The following is a 25,055-nucleotide window of genomic DNA, read 5'->3' on the forward strand; positions in this document are numbered from 1 at the left end:
CTGGCCAAAGAATTGTGAATTCTGGGCCAAAGCTTTAATTCTGAGACCTTCTGGCGCTTACTTTTTCCCCCTCACTCCAATAACCAGCAACATTCCAGTATGGCCCCATAATGAGGATGATACTGAACAGAACCCTTAGTGGACATGAAGCATAAGCAAGAAGTAAACTTATATGTGTTAAACTACTGAGATTCTGGAGTTTTTTATTACTACAGCATAATAATCTAGCTCCGTAGATTTCAAAGTGAGGCCTGGGGACCTTTCTAGGTTCCCAAACCCTTTTAGAGGGGCTGTAAGATCAAAACTACTTTTATAATAATACAAAGAGGGAAGCCCGGGTAGCTCAGCGGTTTAGCGCCACCTTCAGCCCAGGACGTGATCCTGGAGACCCGGGACCCGGGAGTCCCACGTTGGGCTCCCTGCATGGAGCCTGCATCTCCCTGTGCCTGTGTCTCTGCCCCTCTTTCTCTCTCTGTGTCTCATGAATAAATAAATAAAATCTTAAAAAAATAATAATACAAAGAAGTCGTTTGCCTTTTTCGATCTCCAGAGTATTTCAGAGACTACATAATGTGTAATGATAATTAAAAATTTATCAATTTCTAATATGGCCATTGTGGATAGCAGTAACCTACCTAAAGAGAAGCTTTTTGGAGTTACTTTGTTCTTCCTTCCTTTTCCTACTTTCTTTCCATACATATATGCATTTCCCTAAAACATTTGTTTTATGACATATCACACACAAGTCTATCTTTATTTATTTGCTTTTTATTATTTTAGATTTTATTTATTTATTCATGATAGACACACACACACACAAAGGCAGAGATACAGGCAGAGGGAGAAGCAGGCTCTATGCAGGGAGCCTGACGCGGGACTCGATCTCGGGTCTCCAAGATCACACCCTGGGCCAAAGGTGGTGCTAAACCGCTGAGCTACCCGGGCTGCCCACAAGTCTATCTTTAAATTACTGGGCCATCCAGAGCTTTGTATTTTATCCATAAGGGAGCATCTTTGCCATCACTTTGGGCTTCTGAAGCACTAACATAATTTACAAAGAGTAGATGGCCAACACATCTGTTGAAGCAGAGCAATGTTCCTGTGGTCTGTGCCTCCTGAAACGCTTCTGCAGTGTTCAGGGCCCCAGCGGTGCTCCCAGTCAGCACATCAACCACTTCTAGCTGTCAGGTCGCCAGCATGCCCACTGGAATCCTCACTGTTGGAAGCTAATTTTGTATTATCTGATTTATAATATCGTAGGCTCTCTCTGTTACAGGATAATTCCTATTGTTCCTTTCCCTACATTTGGGGGGGGGGCAGTTTACACCCTTGTGTTTTATTTTTCCATCTCTGTGTAAAGGTTTCACTCACTTTTCAAAACCAAAACCTGTTTTGTTTTTAAGCCCGTGCCCGTTTGCCCTCTGTGTTTCCTGAGTACAAAGATTAAAGATTAAAGGTTTTATTACTCAGATATTTTAGAAGGTAAAGTAAGGGGCACCTGAATGGTGCAGTTGGCCAAGCGTCTGACTCTTGGTTTTGGCTCAGTTCATGATCTCAGGGTGGTGGGATCCAACCTAGGCCGGGGTCCTGCTCAGCACAGAGTCTGCTTGAGGTTCTCTCTCTGTCTCCCCCTCCCCCAACTTGTGTGCACGTGCTTGAGTGCATGTGCCCTCTCTCTCTCTCAAATAAAATAAACACATAAAATCTTTTTTTAAAAATGATTATTTATTCATAAGAGACACACAGAGAGAGGCAGAGACTTAGGCAGAGGGAGAAGCAGCTGCCGTGGGGAGCCCAGTACAGGACTTGATCTCAGAACCCTGGGATCATGACCTGAGCCAAAGGCAGATGCCCAACCACTGAGCCACCCAGGTGCCCCAAATAAAATCTTTTTTTTTTTTAAGACGGTAAACTAAAAGTATGAATTATTGAGAATTACTGGGTAAAGCAGGTCCTGTACATCTATTTGCTTTTGGTAATAGTTAAATAGCTTAGACCAAAGCTGGAACAAAGGTATCTTTGGAGTGCTTGGCTGGCTCAGTCAGTAGAGCATGTGACGCTTGATTTTTGAGTCATGAGTTTGAGCCCCACGTTGGGTGGAGGTATCCTAGGTCATCCTGAGATTTTCCTGATAAATTCCAATTACTCTCTGATATTTGGGTATTTAAATGGTTATTACATTCCTTAGGTAACATCACTGAAAAGAATTCTGGAAACGAATTCAAGATTATACAGTAAGATTCTCACCCAGGGAGTTTACTTGAACCATTTCAATGTAAATACTACCTGTCTTAGATCAGTAGAAGGAAGCTCTGAAATATGAAAACTGGGTGAATTACAAGCCTGTAACTCCCCTACATTTGGGTACATTTTGATACAATTGTCAGCAAATTTCTACACAATTTTGTTATTGTTCTAGAGAGTTTTGCCTATTCTCATAGAAAAGTAGCAAATAATTCCATTGAGCAGGATTATGTTATTTTTCTCTGTGGACTAAAATAAACCATGCCTGTATCTCGTTTTACACTCAGTGGTGGATAGACTTTTGGGATAATCTCTTTCTTCTCCTACCACAGAAAAGAAACACATCTTCCACTAAAAATTACTAAGGCCAAATACCCATAAAAATATCTTCTTACTTCAGTAAGGACCATCAGGTAATAAAATGCCTGAAACGAGAAGCAAATCTTCCAGTTTTATTATGCCACGTTTTTCAGACTTATTTGTTCAAACAAGGCTTTCCTGAGTTACATGAAGTTTTCACTAAAGAAAGGAGTTGCTGAACTATCTGGTTTCTAATCAGCTAAAATGTCAGAGCTTTTTATTTTTTTAAGATTTTATTTATTTATTTTTAATTTTTTTAAATTAATTAATTTATTTATTTATGATAGCCACAGAGAGAGAGAGGCGCAGAGACATAGGCAGAGGGAGAAGCAGGCTCCATGCACCGGGAGCCCGATGTGGGATTCAATCCTGGGTCTCCAGGATCGCGCCCTGGGCCAAAGGCAGGCGCCAAACCGCTGCGCCACCCAGGGATCCCGATTTTATTTATTCATGAGAGACACAGAAAGAGAGAGAGAGAGAGAGAATGAGAGACAGAGAGAGAGAGAGAGAGAGAGAGAGAGACAGGCAGGGATAGGCAGAGGGAGAAGCAGACTCCATGCAGGGAGCTCGATGCGGGACTGGATCCCTGGGGTTGGATCCTGGGACTCCAGGATCACGCCCTGGGCAGAAGGCAGGTGCTAAACCCCTGAAGCACCCAATGTGAGAGCTTTAAGACAAAATTCTTAAAAACAACAGCAACGTTGGAAAAACAACTCTTTAGTAGGAAACAGAAAAAGCCATCGTGGAAATTATCAGGGATGACCTCCTAGGTGTGTACTTGTGTCTGTCTGTGCTTTCTTGGTGTGTGTAGCCTTCCCAGGCTCATCTTTGGGGACCACCTGACTTCAAGCAGTTAGTAGGGGAAAAAATTATGTAAACTATCACACTGATTTGTTTTACTTTGTCACTCCTAGGGGCACTTGTGTGGCTCAGTTGGTTAAGCTAAGCATCTGATTCTTGGTTTTGGCCCAGGTGGAAATCTCAGGGTCCTGAGAGGGAACCTGGAGTCGGACTGTCCCTCTCCCTCTGCTCCTCCCCACTGCTCTCTCACTCTCTCTCCCTCTCACTAAATAAATAAAATGTTTAAAACAAAATAAATAAAATATCCCTCTTAGAAAATGTAAAGGGTGTAAGCGGATCACACTGCTCTAGATAGTTCCCTTGAGACATCTGTTCAAAAAGAAAAACTTTTCATATATATAATTTTCCTTTTTTGTTGCCCCACAGAGAAAGTCAGAAGTCTTATCAATGGTTTTACTTGTATCTTTCTGTCAGAAAATGTAAATGAATCTGAAATACATATACATTTTTGTCCTGTGCGGGTTCAAATCTTCTTTGCATGAACAAGTGAGGCATAACAAGTTTCGTCAAGTTCTTTTGCATATTTGCCAGGAAGCTCCTACACTGTTCCTCTTTCCCTTTTTCTTTTTCCGTTGTCTTTAGAGCTGAAGACCCTATGGTGTGCACCCTTGAGAAAGGCAAAGATGCCCGAATGCCCTCAGAGCCTTTTTTGTTTTTTTAATTCATTTATTCATGAGACACACAGAGAGAGGCAGAGACGTAGGCAGGAAGAAGCAGGCTCCCTGCAGGGAGCCCAATGTGGGACTCCGTGCCAGGACCCCGGGATCACAACCTGAACTGAAGGCAGACACTCAACCACTGAGCCACACAGGTGCTCCCCACCATAGCCTTTTATGTTACATTTTTCATGAACCGGGTACCAGAATTTGGGGATGCTCAATGTGTTCCCCTGGGACATTTAACCAATTTGGAAGTGATTATGGCACAATGATGGGACAAGTTCCCACTGTCCCCAGACTCCTCACTCAGTATCTGTTCAGTTCCCTGGCCCTGCCTGCGGGGAGGCATTGCCCTTTCTGCTCAGACCCAGAGGTCTGTGTGGCCCTTCAGCAGCTGGTGCAAACAGCTTTTCTCTTAGTGGAGCCCAATTATCTCACCAGTATTTACTCTCCCAGTTCTGTTTACCATGACAACCTCTCCTAGAGACACAAAACCTGAGTGGGCCCCATAGGGGCACTTCCTATCCTGCCCAAGGAAATAATAAAGCAGTTATTTCTTTCTTGAAGCCATATATCTTTAAGGATGGGTGAAAGAGGAAAGGACATTTATTCCCTCCCACTGTGTTCCAAGCCAAGTTGCAGGTGATTTGCAAATGGAAATATCATTTGATATTTGCAATTGATCTGCAAGTTCTCTTTTCTTCTCTTCTCTTCTCTTCTCTTCTCTTCTCTTCTCTTCTCTTCTCTTTTTCAAGATTTTATTTATTTATTTATGAGAGATACACAGAGAGAGGCAGAGACATAGGCAGAGGGAGAAGCAGGCTCCATGCAGGAAGCCCGCCCGATGTGGGATCCGAGGACCCCAGGGATCATGACCTGAGCCAAAGGCAGCCGCTCAACCACTGAGCCACCCAGATGCCCCAAGGTCACTTTCTTCTCTTCTTGTTTTGAGTGATAGAAAGTAGCAGTCTTTTCATGCCTGGAGGTCTCTGCTTAGGATGGTGTGGGTTTTGTTCTACAGAACAGCTAATTGGGGATGAATAAAATTCAGTTCTTGGGATGCCTGGCTGGTCAGTCGATAGAGCATGCAATTTATGATCTTGGAGTTGTAATGTCGAGCCCCATGTTGGGAGTAGAGATTACTTACCAAAAAAAAAAAAAAAAAAAAAAAGGACAGAAGTTAAAAAAGAAAGAAGAAAGAAGTTCAGCTCCTGCTCCTTTCCCCAAGCCTTGAACCCCCCATTGGTTGCATTGGTCTGGAGAAAAGCATGACTTTCTCTACTTAGCACTGCAGGATGGAAGTGGCCCAGGTCTGGTCTAATGTCTGAACACCATCCCTCCACGCTGTTCCTCAGGCTCAGTAAACACTGTAGACAGGGACCCAGTCAAAGTGCAAGGCCAAGACAAGAGTTTAGGCAAACTGTCTCCTCCCTCCTTCTCAGGTTCTTGCTGGTTTTGGGCTGACAAATCCTTTTTCTTTTTTTTTAAATTTTTTAAATTTATTTATGAAAGGCACACAGTGAGAGAGAGAGGCAGAGACACAGGCAGAGGGAGAAGCAGGCTCCATGCACCGGGAGCCCGATATGGGATTTGATCCCGGGTCTCCAGGATCACACCCTGGGCCAAAGGCAGGCGCCAAATCGCTGCGCCACCCAGGGATCCCGACAAACCCTTTTTCATCTGGGAGTTTATCACCTCAGAGGAGGCTGGCCAATCCCATGATACTCACTGCAAAACTAATCACCCTGCCCACCCTGGTGGTCCCACCTTGTAACATCCTTTTACCACATTGCTGTGTTGCTCTGTAAGAGTCCATTTCTTTTTTGAATTGGTCAATATACATTCATAGTAAGAAATTAAAATATAAAAGAGGATCCCGGTGAAAAGTGTGTTTCCTTCATGTACCTGACCCCAAGTTTCTCAGATTCCTTCCCCAGAAATAACCATTGTCACTAGTTTTTTTTTTCTTCCAGATATTTTATAAACATATATCTATATATCAGTAATTCATTCCCCACCCCCAAACCCAAATAATAGCATAGTACCCACATTGTCCAGCAATTTGCTTCCTCCTCCCATTAATAATAGAGCTTGGGTATTCTTTGTATCTGTGCATTTAAATCCACTTCCTTTTTTTAAATTTTTTTTTTTTTATTATTTATTTATGATAGTCACACAGAGAGAGAGAGAGAGGCAGAGCACAGGCAGAGGGAGAAGCAGGCTCCATGCACCGGGAGCCCGACATGGGATTCGATCCCGGGTCTCCAGGATCGCGCCCTGGGCGAAAGGCAGGCGCCAAACCGCTGCGCCACCCAGGGATCCCTACTTCCTTTTTTTAACCTCCTGGTATAGTTGTAAGACAGTGTTTCTCATTCTGGGGCGATTGCATTTCTGTTCCTCTATTCCTATCCCCAGGGATATTTGGCAGTGCCTGGAGACAATTTTTGTTATCACAACTGGAAATTGTTATTAACATTTAATGGGTAGAGGCCAGGAATGCTGCTAAATATCCTTCAATATGCAGTCCCCCCACAACAAGGCCCAAGATACCAGTGGTGCTGAGCTTGAGGAATCTTGCTGTATAATAAAGTTGATCAGATCCCCTATGGATAGGCACATATGTGACTTTTAATATTTTGTTATATAGACCATGCTGCAATGACAGTAGTATAAATTGGAGTTCTTAGTTGCAGATGATGTAATCCAATTTAGTTTAATCAGAAAAAAGATTATGATGAGTGGTTATCAAATTTCAGATAGGATCAAAGTCAAGCTTGGATGCTTTCTACCCAGTAACACATACCAAGCCAAAGGTCCAACGATACCACAGAACTTTTCTTTCTTTTTTTTTTTTAAAGACTTTATTTGACACAGAGAGAGTGAGCGAGCACAAGCAGGGGTAGTGGCAGAGAGAGAGAGGGAGAAGCAGGCTCACCACTGGGAGGGAGCCCAATAAGGGGCTCAATCCCAGGACCCTGGGATCATGACCTGAGTGGAAGCAGATGTTTAACCGACTAAGCCACCCAGCCCCAGAACTTTTTTAAAAAATATTTTCATTTATTTATTCATGAGAGACACAGAATGAGAGAGAGAGGCAGAGACACAGGCAGAGGGAGAAACAGGCTCCATGCAGGGAGCCCGATGTGGGACTCGATCCAGGGACTCCAGGATTACACCCTGGGCCGAAGGCAGGCATCAAACCGCTGAGCCACCCAGGGATCCCCCAGAACTTTTCTAATAGAAATAAATTCCAGTGCTGTGCTTCATGCCATTGACATAAATTATACTAGGGATGTTATAACCTCTGTAAGAGCTTCCTACCTGTGAAGGGCCAAAGGCTTGAGCTACTATGCTGGCCAGAATATCTGAACTTTCCACACATGGTTGCTATCTCCAGTTTGTGGGTTCCGGGCTGCCCTATTTATTTATTTTAGAGAGAGAAAGAGAGCGCATGAGCAGGAGGAACAGAGGGAGAGGGAGAGAAAAACCCAAGCAGACTCCACATTGAGTGCAGAGCCTGATGTGGGGCTCAATGCAGGGTTCAATATGGGTTCATTGAACCCACACTGGTTCAATCTCACAACTCTGAGATCACTACCTGAGCTGAAACCAAGTCAGAGGCTTAACCAACTGTGCCACCCAGGTGCCCTGGACTGGGGTGATCAAGAGATAGGCATGAAATTGGGAGTGTTATGGCTGGACATATACATCAGGGAGCTGAAGGCATGATGTGGATATGATTGTCTAGACCCATTTTTTTTAATTTTTGTTTTTTTCAAGATTTTATTTATTTGAGAGAGTAAGCTAGCCCAGGAGAGAGCACAAGCAAGAATGGGGGAGGGCAGGGGAGGGGCAGAGGGCAATGGAGGAGCAAACTCTCCACTGAGCAGAGAGCCTGATGTGGGGCTAAATCCCAGGACCTGGAGATCATGACCTGAGCCAAAGGCAGATGCTTAACTGACTGAGTCACCCAGGTGCCCCTAGACCCAGTTTTTATTTTATTTTATTTATTCATGAGAGACAGACAGAGAGAGAGAGAGAGAGGTAGAGACACAGGCAGAGGGAGAAGCAGCACCCCCACTCCCCAGGGAGCCTGATGTAGTACTCTATCCCTAGGGGTCACGCCCTGAGCTGAAGGTAGATACTCAACAGCTGAGCCGCTCAGGCGTCCCAAAGAGTAAGATTAAATTATACTCAGAGCACTTAGAACAGTGTTTGATACTTAATAAGCCTTATCATAGTATTACACTATTTCTTTTTAAAGATTTTATTTATTCATGAGAGACAGCGAGAGAGGCAGACACATAGGCAGAGAGAGAAAGAAAGAAGCAGGCTCCTTGCAGGGATCCCGATGTGGGACTCAATCCCGGAACTGTGGGATCATGCCCTGAGCCAAAGGCAGATGCTCAACTGCTGAGCCACCTAGGTGTCCCTATAGTATTACACTATTATAAATATATTTTATATGTATATCTAAAATTATAATTATTAAATGTTAGTTATTAAATTGCATATTTTGTATACTAATGCATCCTCAGTGCCCAGAACAATGCCTGGAACACTGTAGATGCAGATGTTTATTAAATATTTGTAGAATGAATGAATGAATGAGTCATAGGCTTCCCTTTGTCTTACTCCAGAGTCACGCTGTCCTTCCAATGGTGTGGGTTTCAAAGTGTTCAAGAACCAACTGGTCACAAATCAGGAATTGTAGAAGTTTGTGGGCAGGCCTAGGGCATAGCCCTCAATTGTTTCTTTAGGAAAAAGTGTTAAACCTACAAAGGAATCTGGAACCCAGGTCAAGGGTGATTTGGGAAGGAATATGTGCATGGCATGTGTAACAGGAATAACTCCATTTGTCTTGTTTTAATACTTTTCTTTTTAAAGATTTTATTTATTCATTCATGAGAGACACAGAGAGAGGGAGAGAGAGAGGCAGAGAGAGAAGCAGGCTCCATGCAGGGAGCCTGATGTGGGACTTGATCCCTGGTCTCCAGGATCAGGCCCTGGGCGGAAGGCAGGGGCTCAACTGCTGAGCCACCCGGGGATCCCCAATACTTTAAAAAAATTTATTTATTCATGAGAGACACAGAGAGAAAGGCAGAGACACAGGCAGAGGGAGAAGCAGGGAGCCCAAAGTGGAACTCCATCCCAGGTGTCCAGGATCACACCCCGGGCTGAAGGCGGCGCTAAACTGCTGGGCCTGCCCTTGTTTTAATACTTTAAAATTTCCTTCTCTAGGCCAGGCTGATTCGAATGCAAGTTGCAAGTTAATTTGAATTCAACTCTCTGTCCTTGCTCTCACAGAGAGTGAACAGGCTTCAGGACACTATAAATTGCCCATGATATCAGCAGAAGCAGTATTTTGGGGCAGCTCGGGTGGCTCGGCGGTTTGGCGCCGCCTTCAGCCCAGGATCTGATCCTGTAGACCCTGGATCTAGTCCGCATCAGGCTCCCTGCATGGAGCCTGCTTCTCTCTCTGTGTCTCTGCCTCTCTCTCTCTCTCATGAATAAATAAAATCTTAAAAAAAAAAAAAAAAGAAGCAGTATTTTGCAGCCACACAGACCTGGACTGGAATCAGGTCGAACCCTTAGCCACCCTATAATCTGGACTGTGCTTGGCCTTTGTCGCATGGTTTCTTGCCTATAAAATGGGAGATACCTTTTCTTCACAAGATGGTGATGGGAACACAATCAATTAGCGTTGCTTTTTAAGAGGCTATTTGAGAGAGAGAGCGGGCACACCGCAGGAGCAGGAGCAGAGGTGGGAGCAGGGAAGAGGGGCAGACGGAGAGGAAACCTCAAGCCACCCAACTGAGCGAAGAGCCAAGAGAGGGCTCAATCTCACCACCCTGAGATCACCACCTGAGCGGAAATCAAGAGTCCAATGCTTAACCAACTGAGCCACCCAGGCGCCCCTGAAGATTTTATTTTTAAGTCACCTCTACACCCAACGTGGGGCTGGAACTCATAACCCTGAGATCAAGTCACACACGCTCCACTGACTGCACCAGTCAGGCGCCCCTGATTGTACATTTTGAAACCACTTACACTCTCTATAAATATCAGTTATCACTGACCCTCCACGTTGGTTCCTTGGTAGGGCTTTAGGAAAAAAAAAAAAAGTTCTGTATCAGTAAAAGAAGTAATGAAGACCCTAATCTAATCTCAACGGCTCTGACGTCCAGGAGGGCCTGGGCTTTCCCGTCCCACCGCTAAGTCAAGGGCAAAATCCAGAAGAGGTCTGGTGGGCGATCAGGGCTGGGGTCCGGGTTAAGCTCCTTTCAGGTCGGCCGTCACGATCCACAATTGCTGGCAAGGACCAAGGGAGACGCAAACCAGAAAGATGAGGGCGGGGGGAACCTGCGACGCGGGGCGTGTGTTGTCGGGGGGGAGGAACGTTTGAGCCGGAGAGGGAGGTTGGCGCCGCAGGGACCAAGCATCTGGTGCAGTGGAAGGGCACCGGGGCGCAGGAGCTCGCCGTCCTAGTGAAAGTGGGGCCCAGTGAAAGGGGCCAGCCGGGAGAATTTCGGTTCCCGCCCCGCGACTCCCGGCTTCGACTACACTTGCGTCCGCAGACGCCCTGGACCCCTCGCTCCACCCCCAGGTGGGAGGGGTTAATGGGACCGTACCATGATGCCCTTCTAGGGGTGGAGGTGAGTCTTGGGCCAGTCCTGCAGGGACAGCCAGAGTACTTTGTTAGGAAAAATAGGGTTATGTATGTTGTCTGCAAGTTTCTTAATCGCTATGCTTCCCCTCTGTCTATGAGGATCCTCGGTACTCCCTGAGGGGTTGCAGAGTCCACACGCTCCCCCCTTCCCTCTCCACACTTCGTGCATTCCTCCGCGGTACGTAGGCGGGGAGGGCGTACATAAGCCTCGACGCAGGAGGCGGGGCCGCTCAGTCCTCGAGGCGTCGGTGCTCTGTGGTGTTGGAATCTTGTTGCTTGCCGGCCTGTGCGCGCGTGCGCGGACATGGCCTCCAACGGTATGTAAGGGCGCGAGGCGGCGGCGGCGGCGGCGTGCCAGCCTGGGGCTTCGGTCCCTCCCAGCTGGGCTTTTTTTTTTTTTTTTCTGGTGGGACCCGGGTGGCGGATCGCGTGTAGGGTCTTCTCGCACTGCTGTGGCGGGAAGCAACGGGAGGGGTGGAAGGGGGGGGGGAAGGCCTGTGTCGCCATTTTGTTTCGCTTCTCCGGAGCCTTGCGCGTGGTAGGGAATCTTGCCGTCTCATTGCCTTTACTTGAGGTGAGATTTGACAGGGACGTTTCTTGGTAATTTGAAACGTGAGGCACGCATGGAAACGCTCGGTCCCGAAGCCTTCCCCCCGCCCCCCCTTCCCAGCCGCGAGATCGGGCCCCGCTTTGTCGCAGTGCTGCATCCGGGCACTCGGTGCGCGCACGCGCCCTGCTGGCCCCTCCCCCCTTTCTCGCGGCGCGAGCCCCCCTCCCGCCTCGTGTTAGCCCTGCTTTTTGTCGCGATACTCTCCGCTGCAGGCTCCGCAGCGCGCGTCGGGTGTGGGCCTAGCCCCGGGGGTCCCTCGGGAAGGGGCGGGACCGCCTGCTTCCCGCCTCGGTTGCCACGCGGCCGGGGGCGGAGGCTCGGGATCGGGGCCCTGCGCCCGCTTAACGGTTTGGGGGAGGCCCCTAGGGGGTCGTCTAACGGACTTGGGACCGGGCCCGAGGGTTTTCCCGCCTAAATTTCCGCTTTCCGAGGTGGGAGCCGAAAGGAACGGCCGCCCGAGGCCACACCCTCTCCCGATCCTTTGCCCTTTCCCTGCGGGGGAAGCGCCTCGTTTCCTGTACTGAGGAGATGATGAGTTGATCTGGGTTGGTGCGCCTTCATTGGGGGCGATTTAAAAGCGCTTTCGCGACATTTGGTTTTCCGAGACTCCCAACAGCCCCGAGGAAGGCAATGCAGATGAGCAAACGGAACCGTTTGGAGCCACGGGGCTTGGCACTTGAGTCCCAGTTGATTGACCTTCGAAAGCGAACTCTGTGATGATCTCTGTTATTTGGGGTCGGAGAGTTCTCTTGGTTACGTGGCTTTGCACTAAAAAAGCCCACGTTGTCATTCTCCAAGATTAGGCAAAGGGTGAAGAATGGCCTCATTTGAGACCTATCTGTTCTTTGGGCTTGGTTGAGAGAGAGTGGAGGCCACATCCCCCTCACTGCTGCCTTTGGCTTGCATCAAAATCTGTCCCCAGTTTGTGACTTTAGCTCGACTGTTGATGATACCTTTCCCCTAGAGTAGGTAAGAAAATAAAATGTATGTAGGTTTGTGCAGTTCCTGACATAAGTTGAATTCACAGAACATTGTAGTTTACCACCAAGATTCCTTTTTTTTTTTTTTGTTTTTGGTGAGACTTCTTGGTATCCATTGTGAGAAAACTGATTATGACCTGCCATCTTGTCCTTCCTGTCTTGGAGGGAATTTCTGCCTTTTCTTGCAACATAGTTGATACTATCTGAAGGCCCCAGGGCTTGAGTTAAGAAATTTAATTCTGTTCTACTCCCAAGGATGGCTGAAGGTAATGTAATTGTATTTTCTTTTGCAGACTATACCCAACAAGCAACCCAAAGGTGAGTGTTGTTTCAGGACTTCAGTTCGTAGGGTGGCAAGGGTGGTTAAGGTATCTTTTCTTGATTCCACTGGTTTTCTTTTTTTCCAGCTATGGGGCCTACCCCACCCAGCCTGGGCAGGGCTATTCCCAGCAGAGCAATCAGCCCTATGGACAGCAGAGTTACAGTGGTTACGGTCAGTCAGCAGACACTTCGGGCTACGGCCAGAGCAGCTATGGTTCTTCTTATGGACAGACCCAGAACAGTGAGTCTCTTTTAGTGGGTTACCCGCCACTTCCTGCTCTTTGAATGTTGCTTTTCTTAAACGTTGCTGAAATGTTGAAACTGTATTTCTTTATTTGTAGTCTGTAACCCTTGAACTTTTTTTGGAGTTTGCATCTTTTCAAACAAATATTTAATTGGTTTGTAATTCTGGTTCCTTTTATTTCTGACTTTTAATTTTTCTGTTTATTTTCTCCTCCCCATTTCCCTTCAGCATGACAATGAAATGTGAAGAGGAGAGTATTTCCTAAATGGAGAAAGTTTTAGGTTTTTTTTTTTTTTTTTTAAAGATTTATTTATTGAGAAACAGAGGAGAGAGAGAGGCAGAGAGACAGGCAGAGGGAGAAGCAGGCTCCGCGCAGGGAACTCGATGCGGGACTCAATCCCGGGTCTCCAGGATCACACCCCGGACTGAGGGCAACGCTAAACCACCAAGCCACCCGGGCTGCCCAGTTTTAGGTTTTTCATACAGGGAGGAAATGATTTGCTTAAAGATGTTTACATGTTTACTATGTATCATGATACACAAACGGTAGAATGTACCTTGAGATCCTAATATGTACATAATGTGGGTTTCCCTATTTGTACTACACATTTCTGAGAGGGTTAAAATACTTAATGAATAGGAATCTCTTGGGATGGGATGCCTGGGTGGTTCAGCGGTTGAGCATCTGCCTTTGGCTCAGGGTGTGACTCTGAGATTGAGTCTCACATTGGGTTCCCTGCATGGAGCCTGCTTCTCCCTCTGCCTACATCTCTGCTTCTCTCTCTTTGTGTCTTTCATGAATAAATGAAATACTTTTTTTTTTTTTAAAGGAATCTCTTGGGTTATGAATAGTATGGTCCTGGAGACTGGCTTTGGGATAGGTGTGATGAGATTGGAACTCTGAAGTTGGTGGAAGTTAAGAATATTAGCCTTAGGGTGGGAGGGGAAGGGCATCTTTGACCAAGATTTGAAAGATTTCCAGGCAGCTTCCAAGAGGCTGACTTTTCAAGTATGGGTAACAGTAGTAGTACATAAAGTTTTCTTTAACTTGTTTCCTGCCTTTTTTTTCATAGTCTTTATGATTCCTTTTACTTGTAGCAGGCTATGGCACTCAGTCAACTCCCCAGGGATATGGCTCAACTGGTGGCTATGGCAGTGGCCAGAGTTCTCAGTCATCTTATGGGCAACAGTCCTCTTATCCTGGCTATGGCCAGCAGCCAGCTCCTAGCAGCACCTCGGGAAGGTAAGTTTGAGGGGGAGGTTTGGAATATGGTTAGAGGTGAATTGATAAGGAATGATGTGATCAGCAACAGGAGCAATTAGGTGGGGGGAGAGGGAGGAGTCTTTGTAACAGAGTGGGGTAGAGAATGGAATGTGCCAAAGATGAAGTCTTGGACATGCTGGCATTCTGATTCTGTTTGTTTCTCTTTCCTTAGTTATGGTAGTGGTTCTCAGAGCAGCGGCTACGGGCAGCCCCAGAGTGGGGGCTATGGCCAACAGTCTGGCTATAGTGGACAGCAGCAAGGCTATGGACAGCAGCAAAGCTCCTATAATCCCCCTCAAGGCTATGGACAGCAGAACCAGTACAACAGTAGCAGTGGAGGTGGTGGCGGAGGGGGTGGTGGAGGTGAGGGGTCTTGAGCTTTGCATCATTCCTACTTTTTGTAGAGATTTATATATACTGCTTGGCCCCTTACTCTAAAAAATTCTTAAAATTTTTTTTTCTTGTTTTCTTAGCTGTCTTTATTTTCATCATTCTTAATCTTTTGGTACTGTTTAATGCCACGTGTATATTTCTTTAAAGAATCCTTTGTTTTCTGACAGGTAACTATGGCCAAGATCAGTCCTCCATGAGTGGTGGCGGCGGCGGTTATGGCAATCAGGACCAGAGTGGTGGTGGCGGTGGCTACGGGGGAGGCCAGCAAGACCGTGGGGGCCGCGGCCGGGGCGGTGGCGGTGGTTACAACCGCAGCAGTGGTGGCTATGAACCCAGAGGTCGTGGAGGTGGCCGTGGAGGCAGAGGCGGCATGGGGTAGGTGTTCTTGTGAGCTAGGGCGTAACATCAGTGGGGAGTGTGAAGGGTTGCATGAATCTCCCTTGAAGCTCAGTTCCTTAGTGCATGGTTAGTTTTTTTTTCTAGGGGTTTGTGAGGGCTTAGAGTTGGGGGTATAGATGGTCTCTTTGTACATTCCCATTTTTTTACGAGAATTGGGGAGCCTGAACTCCCACCCACACCTCTGAATAGAGATTTGAGTACTGACACTTGTATTTCCAAAGAAAAAGGGAAAATATACAAGGGTGTATGTGGATTGGAGTCATTGATGTCCTAGGCAAAAAACATGGAAGTAAAGTCTTCTTTCTCTGCAAGGGAAACCGATGATCCCACTCCTGGTAATAGGGAAACTTGTTTACATGTATTCCCATGTGTCCTCTAAAGGAGTTGCTAATGCTTAACCTCATGACTTCAGCTTCCAGGAATTGGCTACTCTTCCCGTATATTGTAGTCATTTGAATCCATGAGCTTGATTTGCAGTAATTTGACTGGCAGTAATGATTTTGTGTGTGACTTGGTTTGTGGGGCTGTCTGAAGTGTGCAGACCTTTTGGACAAAATACGCTTGACAGTGGTGTCCCATCTCTTTGCTCCACTGTCCCCCTACCCTGGTTACTTGTCCAGCTGGACCTTCTCTTTCTTCCCCTTCCCGCTGTAGTTGATTGAAGTAAAACCTTAGATTTGATGTTAAAGCATTGGTCAAATCTGTTGGTAAACATGATTTGAAGGACCCTCCTCTGTCTCCCTTTGAAAGGGGAGGAATGTCAGTGTGTTACTCCTTTTTGGGAAAAAGTAGGTTTTTTAAATGAGAGTTTGTATATGGTAAGTATTCAGAGGTGGGTGGGGGCAATCTCAAAAACCATACAAAAATAAGGAAAACTCTGTTGTGTGCGTGTGTTTAATGCAAAACTTTAAAAAGAAAAACAACTGTTATGTGACTGTTAACTTGCTCTGCATTTTATGTGCCACAGGTATGAAAGGTGACATTGCAAAATACTCCGCTCTTCTCGCAGTGTAGAAGGGGTGACCCCGGGGGTGGGGGGAGATCAAAAACAGCTCAGTAGTTAGGATAGGGCTTAGCTAAGTTTGTCTTGCTTTAAGGGGAAATTGCCTTTGGTTTTGACTTTTTATGGAATGGGGTTGGGTCTGCTTGCTGCTTTCAAAGCAAAAACCACAAAAATGTGTTCAGGGCTACCCCAGCCTGGTGTGAAATGTCTTCTGGGTGAATTGGGGGTAGGGTTTTTAAACCAACTACTGGGTTGTCAACCACTCACGACAAGAGGAAAAAACATCTGCTACATCGGAAGAACGACCAAGGAAAATGGGTCATTTTTTTTTCCAGAGGAAATAGATCTATAACCTTTTAAAAAGCAAAATCCTTAAAAACTGTGTGAGAAATTGCACACGTGTGTGTGACATGCTCAAAGGTCAGACAAGGGGTGGTCAGGAAGGGAAATGTATTTTAGTAGCCACTTGTATCTTTTTCCCAAAACACCTACCCATGTTTGGGGAATGTTAAACAAAATCAAAAAAACGCCCTTTTGTAGCCGTTGGAAGCTTCATGTCCTTTCTTCTAACTTGTCTTCTCCAGCGGAAGTGACCGTGGTGGCTTCAATAAATTTGGTGGTAAGTGAACAGAGTTTCCAAAATTCCCAACTCCCAGCAATGCTTTGTCTGATTGTTCATGTGCAGATGTTTTAGCGTGTTTTAAGTGTCAAAAGGTTTTGAAGTGTCCAGAACCACCTCCAGAAAGGGGTGGGGGAGAATGCCACCTGCTGCCAGTTGTGTGCTAACCTGGAGGCAGGGCGGTAAGACTCGGCAGTCGTCTGGTGCCAAATTGGTTTGACCCAGGTTACTAAGAGGTGTTTAGTAGGCCTCTGACAGGAGTGTTGCCACACCTGGCACTTAGTGACCACCATTTTGAGAAACTGGAGAGTGTGCTGGAACACGTGGTGCCAACTTGGCTTTAGGATCCTTTTGATCATTGTGTCCAAGGCTAGTGTGTGTGTGTAACAACCTCCAAATGTTTTAATTCTGGAAGGGGGATGTGAACTATTGCCCTGCCCTGAGGATGGTGAAGTTGGTATATACGTATCTCTATATATTAAATACTGAATGGTGTCAATGCAATCCTACATATACGTACTTAACTCAGATGGGCAAATAGAAACTAGCTCTGGGAAGGAAGGTGTGGACAACTACAAAGAAAGGTTGGGAGCATGTGTGGCTCATGGGAAATAACCAGGTCTTAACAGCACAAACTGAATTCATGGAAAAATGGCAAATTTGAGAAGTCTCCCAGTAAGCTGGAACTTTTCTGGTTTGGTTAACTAACAAAAGGTTTCTTGATTTGTCTCAACATTTAAAGCCAAAGGCTTGGGTTCATGATTTAGGTGTCATTGAGTGTGGGTACAATATTTATATATGGTGAATTCAGATAAACTTTGGTCAAAGATGGTCTCTGGGAAAAAAATAGAGGCTGCATTATGGAAATAAGATTTCTGGTCTGTTCCCTGGGACATGCTTTAAAAATAGTTATTATGTATGTTTTTTTATTTTCATGTGGTTGGGGAAACAACATGGTTTTAAGAATGGTTTGTAAAGATGAAATTAAAACTTGTTCCACAAGGGATAAATAAGTGTCTTTGGTGTTAAAAGTTTGGAGAAACTGTATGGATGCATATCACATTGCTGGTGGTGAGCCCATTTCTCTCTGGGGTGAGAGAATAGGGCCAAGCTATGAGTTGGTTTTGTTAACTGCAATGGGTCTCCCTGCTGGCCCCCCAATCTGTGCTGAGGACATTTCCCAGCCTGAGCTGGGGGAGGCAGAATTTCCTGGACTGTGGAGTTGTCCCTGTGGGGACTCAAGTTACATACAGATCTTAAGGGGCCTGTGTCTTCCCCAGCCCTGTCTAGGAGTTTCTCTGGGTAGGCAACCCAGGACAGGGTTTGGATGAGGCTGTGAGCATTTACTGATCATTTTGCGAGAGTTTGGATTGGTGTTAAATTTTTTCCTTGTCTGTCTCTCCTTCTTGACTAACAGCTTCTCTTTCCTTGTTTTTTTTTTTTTTTTTTTTTTTCATGTCACTTAAGGCCCTCGGGACCAAGGATCACGTCATGACTCTGGTGAGTCTACAGCTGGCATGAAAGAATGGCTAATGTGGCATCAGGACTTATGTTGGCTGTTCTTTGACACTTGAGGAATCTAAAAAAGCAGGTGGGGGCGGGTACCTGGGTGGCTCAGGTTGTGATCACAGGTCCTGGGCCCGAGCCCCACAATGAGTTTCCTGCTCAGTGGAGAACCTGCTTCTACCTCTTCTATCTGCCACTCCCCTTGCTTGTGCGTGAGTGCTTTGTCAGGTAAAAAAGTAAAATCTTTTGATAAAAGGAAGTTAAAGAAGGAAAATGAAGGGAAGGGAGTTTAGGTGTTATAATTAGCAATGATCTATAAACAAGCATGTATCAGAAATAATCTCAGTGGTTTATTTCCCCAGCAATTTAGTAGGTTTGGGAGGAGCCTGATAATCTGCATTTCTAACAAGTGAGGAGATGGTGATACATCTGTGTGTAGACCATGTTCTCATACTGCAGTGGATTTTAAAAATGTGGATCATGACCAAATTAGTAAATGAAAAGTAAAGGGAAGGATTTGGATTTCAGTGTAAAAGAGGTTTTTTATCTTGTTTGCAGTTGAAAATTGACAAACGCTAGCATAATTATTGTGTGATCTTAGGCAATGAACTCCTGAGTCTCTGTTTCTTTTATGGATGTTAACAATTTTCAAAGGAGTGTTGTAAGACTAAATTTAAATTTGTGAAATGGCTAATATACAGGCACTCAGATAATAGAAGGGAGGTGGTTTTCTTTCATTTGATCTTAAGATTTGTTTCTTGAATTTTATTCTCTTAATAAAGATTTTTATTTATTTGAGAGAGTGAGTGAGCACAAGAAGGAGAGGGAGAAGCAGACTCCCTGCTGAGCTGGGAGCCTGATGACAAGGCTCCATCCCAGGACCCTGGGATCATGACCTGAGCTGAAGGCCAGACATTTACCTGAACCACTCAGGTGTTCTCTTAAAATTTCTTTTTAAGCTTAATTAATATCCAGTGTTAAAGTTGGATTTAGAGTCACTTGTTTTGCCTTTGCTTGTTTACAAATTCACATTGTTTGTTGTTTAAGCAGAACAGGATAATTCAGACAACAACACCATCTTCGTGCAAGGCTTGGGCGAAAACGTTACAATTGAGTCTGTGGCCGATTACTTCAAGCAGATTGGTATTATTAAGGTACTGTGGAACATAGTGGCTGCTTTTTCTGTTGGTACTTCAGGTTTTTGGACTTCCCATGTTAGTAAAAATAAAAATCTTAACTATTGCCAGCCTAATTTGTTGAGGAAAGAACGCTAGCTGTTGACATTTTCTAAAAGAAAGCACATCTTCATACAGAAAGGCACACTTGAGGGTTACCTGGGTGGCTCAGTGGTTGAGTGTCTTGCCTTCGTTCGGCTCAGGGTGTGATCCCGGAGTCCCAGGATTGAGTTCCGCATTGGGTTCCCTGCATGGAGCCTGCTCCCTCTGCCTATGTCTCTGCCTCTCTCATGAATAAGTAAATAAATAAAAAGAAAGGCACGCATGATAAGGAGTGTCCTAAACTTTTGAACTTGTAGATTATAATCTTTAGTTTTAGCCGTCAAGTGAGATCATTATGATGACTTAAAATTCCAGTTACATGTGAGAAGGAAACAGTAGAAGGTGGGTAGTGCTATCTTCTGAGACTCATGTTATCTCGTGTTTCTTTTTTCAGACAAATAAGAAAACAGGACAGCCCATGATTAATCTGTACACAGACAGGGAAACAGGCAAGCTGAAGGGAGAGGCCACGGTGTCGTTTGATGACCCACCTTCTGCTAAAGCAGCTATTGACTGGTTTGATGGTGTGTATGAGGAGGCTGGGGAGGATGGGTTGCACAGGGCAACTAGCCTTAGAAAGCAGGTCACATTTTGAAGGTTCCTTTTAGGTTTTCAATAGTTTTTACCTGCTACTTTAGTATATACAGTTGATCCTTGAACAGCATGGGGATTTAGGGCTGCTGACCTCTTGTGCAGTTAGAAATCTGCATATAACTTGACTTCCCGAAACTCAGTCATTTGACTACTGTTGACTTGAGCGTTACTTGATGAATTGGTAAACTTGTTTTGTATTTTGTTATTAAAATATAAACAGGAAGTTCATTTAATATGCTGTATTTGTTGTAAAGTCCACGTATAAATGTGCACAGTTGTATCCTGTGTTAAAGGGTAAACTGTTGTCTTTGACGTACGTGTTTTCAATTATGAATGTTTTCAGGAAGGTGTAGAGTCTTGATTGTACCAAACTTAATAGTATCTTTTTACATCTTTATTTCATTAGGTAAAGAATTCTCTGGGAATCCCATCAAGGTCTCATTTGCTACTCGGCGAGCAGACTTCAATCGGGGTGGTGGCAATGGTCGTGGAGGCCGAGGGCGAGGAGGTGAGGACCTACTTTGTGCTGTTCGTAAAAAGAGGTGATGGGTAGAGTGGAGAGGATGGTAGAAGACTTGTGTAGGTAAAGGAGATTGGGTTAAATTAAACCTGGAAGGGGAACAGACCCATATTTCTGTCTACACTAGGACCCATGGGCCGTGGAGGCTATGGAGGAGGTGGCAGTGGTGGCGGTGGCCGGGGAGGATTCCCAAGTGGAGGTGGTGGTGGTGGCGGCCAACAGCGAGCTGGTGACTGGAAGTGTCCTAATCCGTGAGTGAAACTTTTTCTTTTAGTCCTTGAAATGTGGTGTCTTTTGATACTAGGGCAGAGTCAGGGATCTTCTAGACATGTCAAGGCCACACTGATGGAGACAGCTTTGGTTGAAAGCATACCTAATTAAGGCTGTTAGAGTGGGTACGATAGTAGACCAGGTCCAGTTATCTGTTTGTTCCTGTTGCTGCTCCTGAGAAGTGTTTTGGCCTGAGGTCTGTTTCCTCACTCTGCTCTCTTAGGTCACTGGAATCTTTTCCTAATTGTTGGTTTACTCCTACTTTTCCAAATTTTCTCTTTTCCTCAGTATATGTGAGAACATGAACTTTTCTTGGAGGAATGAATGCAACCAGTGTAAGGCTCCTAAACCAGATGGCCCAGGAGGGGGACCAGGAGGCTCTCATATGGGTAAGAAGGGACAGAACTGGTAATAAGAGGTTGGGATCACAAAGCCCTTAATTTTTTTTAAAGATTTTATTTGTTTGCTTATTGGTGGGGGTGAGGAGGCTGGGGAGAGGGACAAGCAGTCTCCACACTCAGTGTGGAGCTTGAGGCAGGGCTCTATCCCACAATTCTGCCTGACCTGAGCCAAAACCAAAAGTCAGATGCTTAAACTGAAACACCCAGGTGCCCCAGAAAGCCCTTATTTTTAAGCAGGGAGGTTTGAGGAGGGAAGGTAGGACGGATTTAGGGGTGTATGATCTCCTATTTCTTTTGTCCTAGGGGGTAACTATGGAGATGATCGTCGTGGTGGCAGAGGAGGCTATGACCGGGGCGGCTACCGAGGCCGAGGCGGGGACCGTGGGGGCTTCCGAGGGGGCCGGGGTGGTGGGGACAGAGGTGGCTTTGGCCCTGGCAAGATGGACTCCAGGTAAGACTCTTAAATTGAAATGAGCATTGAAGAGAGGTCATATGATAGGAAGGTTTCATTTTGAGGGCTAGTTTGTAAAGCTGAGATTATAACCGTAGTGGGGTGTGGAAGGAGGGTAGGAGAATTACCTTGGGGAACTTCTTTGTAGATCTCATTTGCATTGTAGAGATGAGACTTTCCTAGGGGAAGATGGGGTTTGGGGGTTGGGTGGGTGGAGAGGTTGGCGACTCAAACCTAATTAGATACTCTTTTTTGCAGGGGTGAGCACAGACAGGATCGCAGGGAGAGGCCGTATTAGCTTGGCTCCTGAGGTTCTGCAACAGCTTTTCTTCTTGTACCCAGTGTTACCCTCATTATTTTGTAACCTTCCAACTCCTGATCACCCACGGGTTTTTTGTGTCGGACTATGTAATTGTAACCATACCTCTGGTTCCCATTAAAAACCATCGTTTTAGTTAATTTTTTTCCTCTTCCCCCTCTTCACTCCACTGGAGGATTGATACCTGGGTCAGAAATGTGGGCAGTTTTTCTCTTTCAGATCATCCTGCCTAGCAGGAACTGGAAAAATTTGTTCCTGCTTAGCAGGAACTGGAATAAAGTGTTTGATAACTTGGTCCAGGGGAGAAAAAGTCAAGTGGCATCTTTGAAAGTAGAGATTAAAACTTCTGTTTGGCAAAAATTGGATGTATGAATGGGGTAAGTGAATGTGTGGTGTCATGACTGTGGCTCAAAATATATGTTCAACTATATGCTAGTTTTTCTTTTCCCACGTTTATTTACATGCTGTTCTTGGTTTACTGTTGTATCAATTTTACCTTTTTTAAGATCCTTGGCTTTTTGACCGTTTTCTAAGGATGGGGCTCATATCGGGGCTCATAGCCCCGATGTGGGATTCGATCCCTGGATCCCAGGATCATGTCCTGAACCGAAGGCAGACGCTCAACCACTGAGCCACTCAGGCGTCCCTGGGGCAGTATTGAGATTGGCTGGCACATACCTAGCGAAATTGGGTCTTTGGTAGGAAGGAGTGTATACCTACGTCATGGCAGATGATGGAGTTGCATGGGTTAGTTATATGGCTCTCAGAATCAGAAAATGGTAGAACCAAAATTGAGCCTTAGGAATTAATTTTCATTTCTTAGCATTTTCATTCTGAAATCAGTGTTCTCCAGGGGACAAACTCCTGTCAAAAAACCTTTGTTTGCTTAGGTCTTTCTTAAGAGGTTGCTAAATTTGAGGGAAGAGGGACAGGAATCAATTGGTGGTAAGGAGAGGGAAGGTTAGATGGTGAATGTGTCGTGTCGCCCCCCCCCCCCCCCCCCGTTTTCTTGAGGTGGAGCTTGGGTAGGTAGGTGCTGTAAGAGGACAGTGTGTCATCACTTTCATATCCTGCCTAGACTCAGGGCTGTGATCATGGTATTTTTTTTCCCTCTAAATTCTATTTGACAGCACAAGCAGGGGGAGGGGCAGGAAGAGGGAGAGGTAGCAGGAGGCTCCCTGCAGAGCAGGAAGTTTCTTGGGACCAAATCTCAGGACTCCCTGGGATGACCTGAGCCAAAGGCAGACACCTCACCATCAGAGCCACCCAGATGCCCTGATGGTATTTGGAGATTTTTAGGCTTGAGCCGTGATGGTGGATAGCTTTTCAGTGAAGGGTTTTGGAGATAAAGGGTAGGACCAATGAGTTAAAACCTTAGACATTTCCCCTAAACTTTACCATATGCCTTTCCTCACCCCCCCTCCAATTTTTGATTTTCAGTTCTCAAGTATGAATTTAAAGGACTTAACTTTACCTGCCAGTGAGTTATTGAGCATGAATATTTTAGTCAATACAGAACTGAAAATTACAGCCAGTAGCAAAATATTTTGCTGTCAGAAGCATAGCTTGTGGAGTCGCTGGGACTCTTCTTTGGGAAGTGCTTTCCTCTCTTGAAAGTTGTCAAGTATGTTGAAGGTGTTCTCTGGGGAAGGTTGCTACATCAAACTGGGTGATGAGACAGGGAAGCGATTGCTTTGTCGAAAGAAATAGTTGCTTTACTGTCTCTGAGTAGGGGTGCTCAGTAATCCAAGAGTAGTTTGTGAATGGCTAAGGTTCTCCCAGGCAGTCCTTTGGTTTGGCTGTTGAATTTGGTACATGTGAGAAGCCTTCATTTAGAGCCAAGGATGTGCCTTTACTATTTATTATTTGATCTGCTATTTCTTTGCTCTGCTTGCTTAAGTGATTGGTTTGAGTAACCTTATCCATGTTAAGTTTCTTTCTGCTGCACCTGCTAGAGTTCTGCTGTCTAGGGTTCAGTTATGGTTTCTTGATCCCTGTTGAAAGGGATGAAGGAGGTTGGAGCTCCTTGTGAACTTGATTACTGACTTGAGACTTACCATTATAGTCCTACCTTTAAAAGGGTTTAGTGATCTTTTTTATTTAAAGATTTATTTTTATTTATTTGAAAGAGGGATAACGAGCATGAGCCCCATGGGGAAGGGCAAAGGGAGGGAGACCGGCAGATTCCCCCGGAGTGAGGAGCCAGATGTAGGGCTCAATCCCAGAACCCTGAGACCGTGACCTGAGCTGAATTCAAGAGCTGGACATTCAACTGTGACTGAGCCACCCAGGTGGCCCATGAGTGGCCTTGTTTTTAAAGGAAATAGGGTCCCAGGTTTCTGGTGAGTTGGTAGATCCAGTTTGGGGGCTTTTCCAGGACAATGGATGGAGATGGAAATACCAGCAGAGGGAATTGGTTCGGTTCCGAGCAGCTTGTTCTGGTTGCAGGTGCGTTGGGTCAAAATATGAGACCCATGGGGTTTTGGAATTTGGACCCTCTTTCTTTTTTTGCATAGCCTGGCCAGCAGCAGCTAGTCTTGTTTCTCTGGTGAGGGTTAGGTTTTTTAGTCCTTTATTTTCTAAAGAATACATTAATCTTACTGAAGTATGGAAAACCATTTGCTTTTTTGTTTTTATTTTTTTAAAGATTTTATTTATGACAGGCAGAGGGAGAAGCAGGTTCTGTGCAGGGAGCCTGACATGGGACTCAATCCCGGCTCTCCAGGATCCCACCCTAGGCTGAGGGTGGTGCTAAACCGCTGGGCCACCGGGGCTGCCCACAGTTTGCTTTTTAAAATTTTATTTATTTATTCTTAAAATATTTATTTATTTATTCATGAGAGGCACAGAGAGGCAGACCGGCAGAGGGAGAAGCAGGCTCCCTCTAGGGAGCCCAAATTGGGACTTGAACCTGGAACTCCGGGATCATGCCCTGAGCCAAAGGCAGACGCTGAACCACTGAGCCACCCAGGTGTCCCTTTTTAAAATTTTGAGAAAAAGCATGAGCAGGGTTAGAGGGAGAGGGAGAAGCAGACTCCCTGCTAATAAGCAGGGAAGGCTGATACTCGAGGCCTAATCCCACGACCCTGG

The 25,055-nt window shown here is 45.5% G+C and overlaps 1 protein-coding gene across 2 annotated transcripts; it reads left to right on the forward strand.

The window, feature by feature from the left end:
* Positions 1-11,035: 11,035 nt before the first annotated feature.
* Positions 11,036-22,105, forward strand: FUS (FUS RNA binding protein). Of its 2 annotated transcripts, none has more exons than XM_055340784.1 (15): positions 11,036-11,111; positions 12,678-12,702; positions 12,792-12,946; positions 14,048-14,192; positions 14,386-14,576; positions 14,774-14,981; positions 16,593-16,627; positions 18,095-18,127; positions 19,184-19,287; positions 19,805-19,934; positions 20,411-20,512; positions 20,652-20,775; positions 21,083-21,183; positions 21,499-21,646; positions 21,905-22,105. In XM_055340784.1, the coding sequence occupies exons 1-15, from the start codon at positions 11,099-11,101 to the stop codon at positions 21,942-21,944; spliced, it is 1,554 nt and encodes a 517-aa protein (XP_055196759.1). In that variant the 5' UTR covers positions 11,036-11,098; the 3' UTR covers positions 21,945-22,105. The 2 variants fall into 2 exon arrangements, with proteins under 2 accessions (XP_055196759.1, XP_055196761.1); XM_055340786.1 differs by having other exon boundaries at positions 14,386-14,552.
* Positions 22,106-25,055: the final 2,950 nt, after the last annotated feature.

The sequence above is a fragment of the Nyctereutes procyonoides genome, unplaced genomic scaffold, assembly GCF_905146905.1.
Source record: "Nyctereutes procyonoides isolate TBG_1078 unplaced genomic scaffold, NYPRO_anot_genome, whole genome shotgun sequence".
Classification (NCBI taxonomy): domain Eukaryota; kingdom Metazoa; phylum Chordata; class Mammalia; order Carnivora; family Canidae; genus Nyctereutes; species Nyctereutes procyonoides.

What these genes read in the sequence shown, in the direction of transcription:
- FUS (XM_055340784.1), top strand. An exon ending in AGCTATTGACTGGTTTGATG is followed by an intron (nt 19,935 to 20,410) that starts GTGTGTATGAGG and finishes TTATTTCATTAG; the next exon opens with GTAAAGAATTCTCTGGGAAT. An exon ending in TGGAGGCCGAGGGCGAGGAG is followed by an intron (nt 20,513 to 20,651) that starts GTGAGGACCTAC and finishes TGTCTACACTAG; the next exon opens with GACCCATGGGCCGTGGAGGC.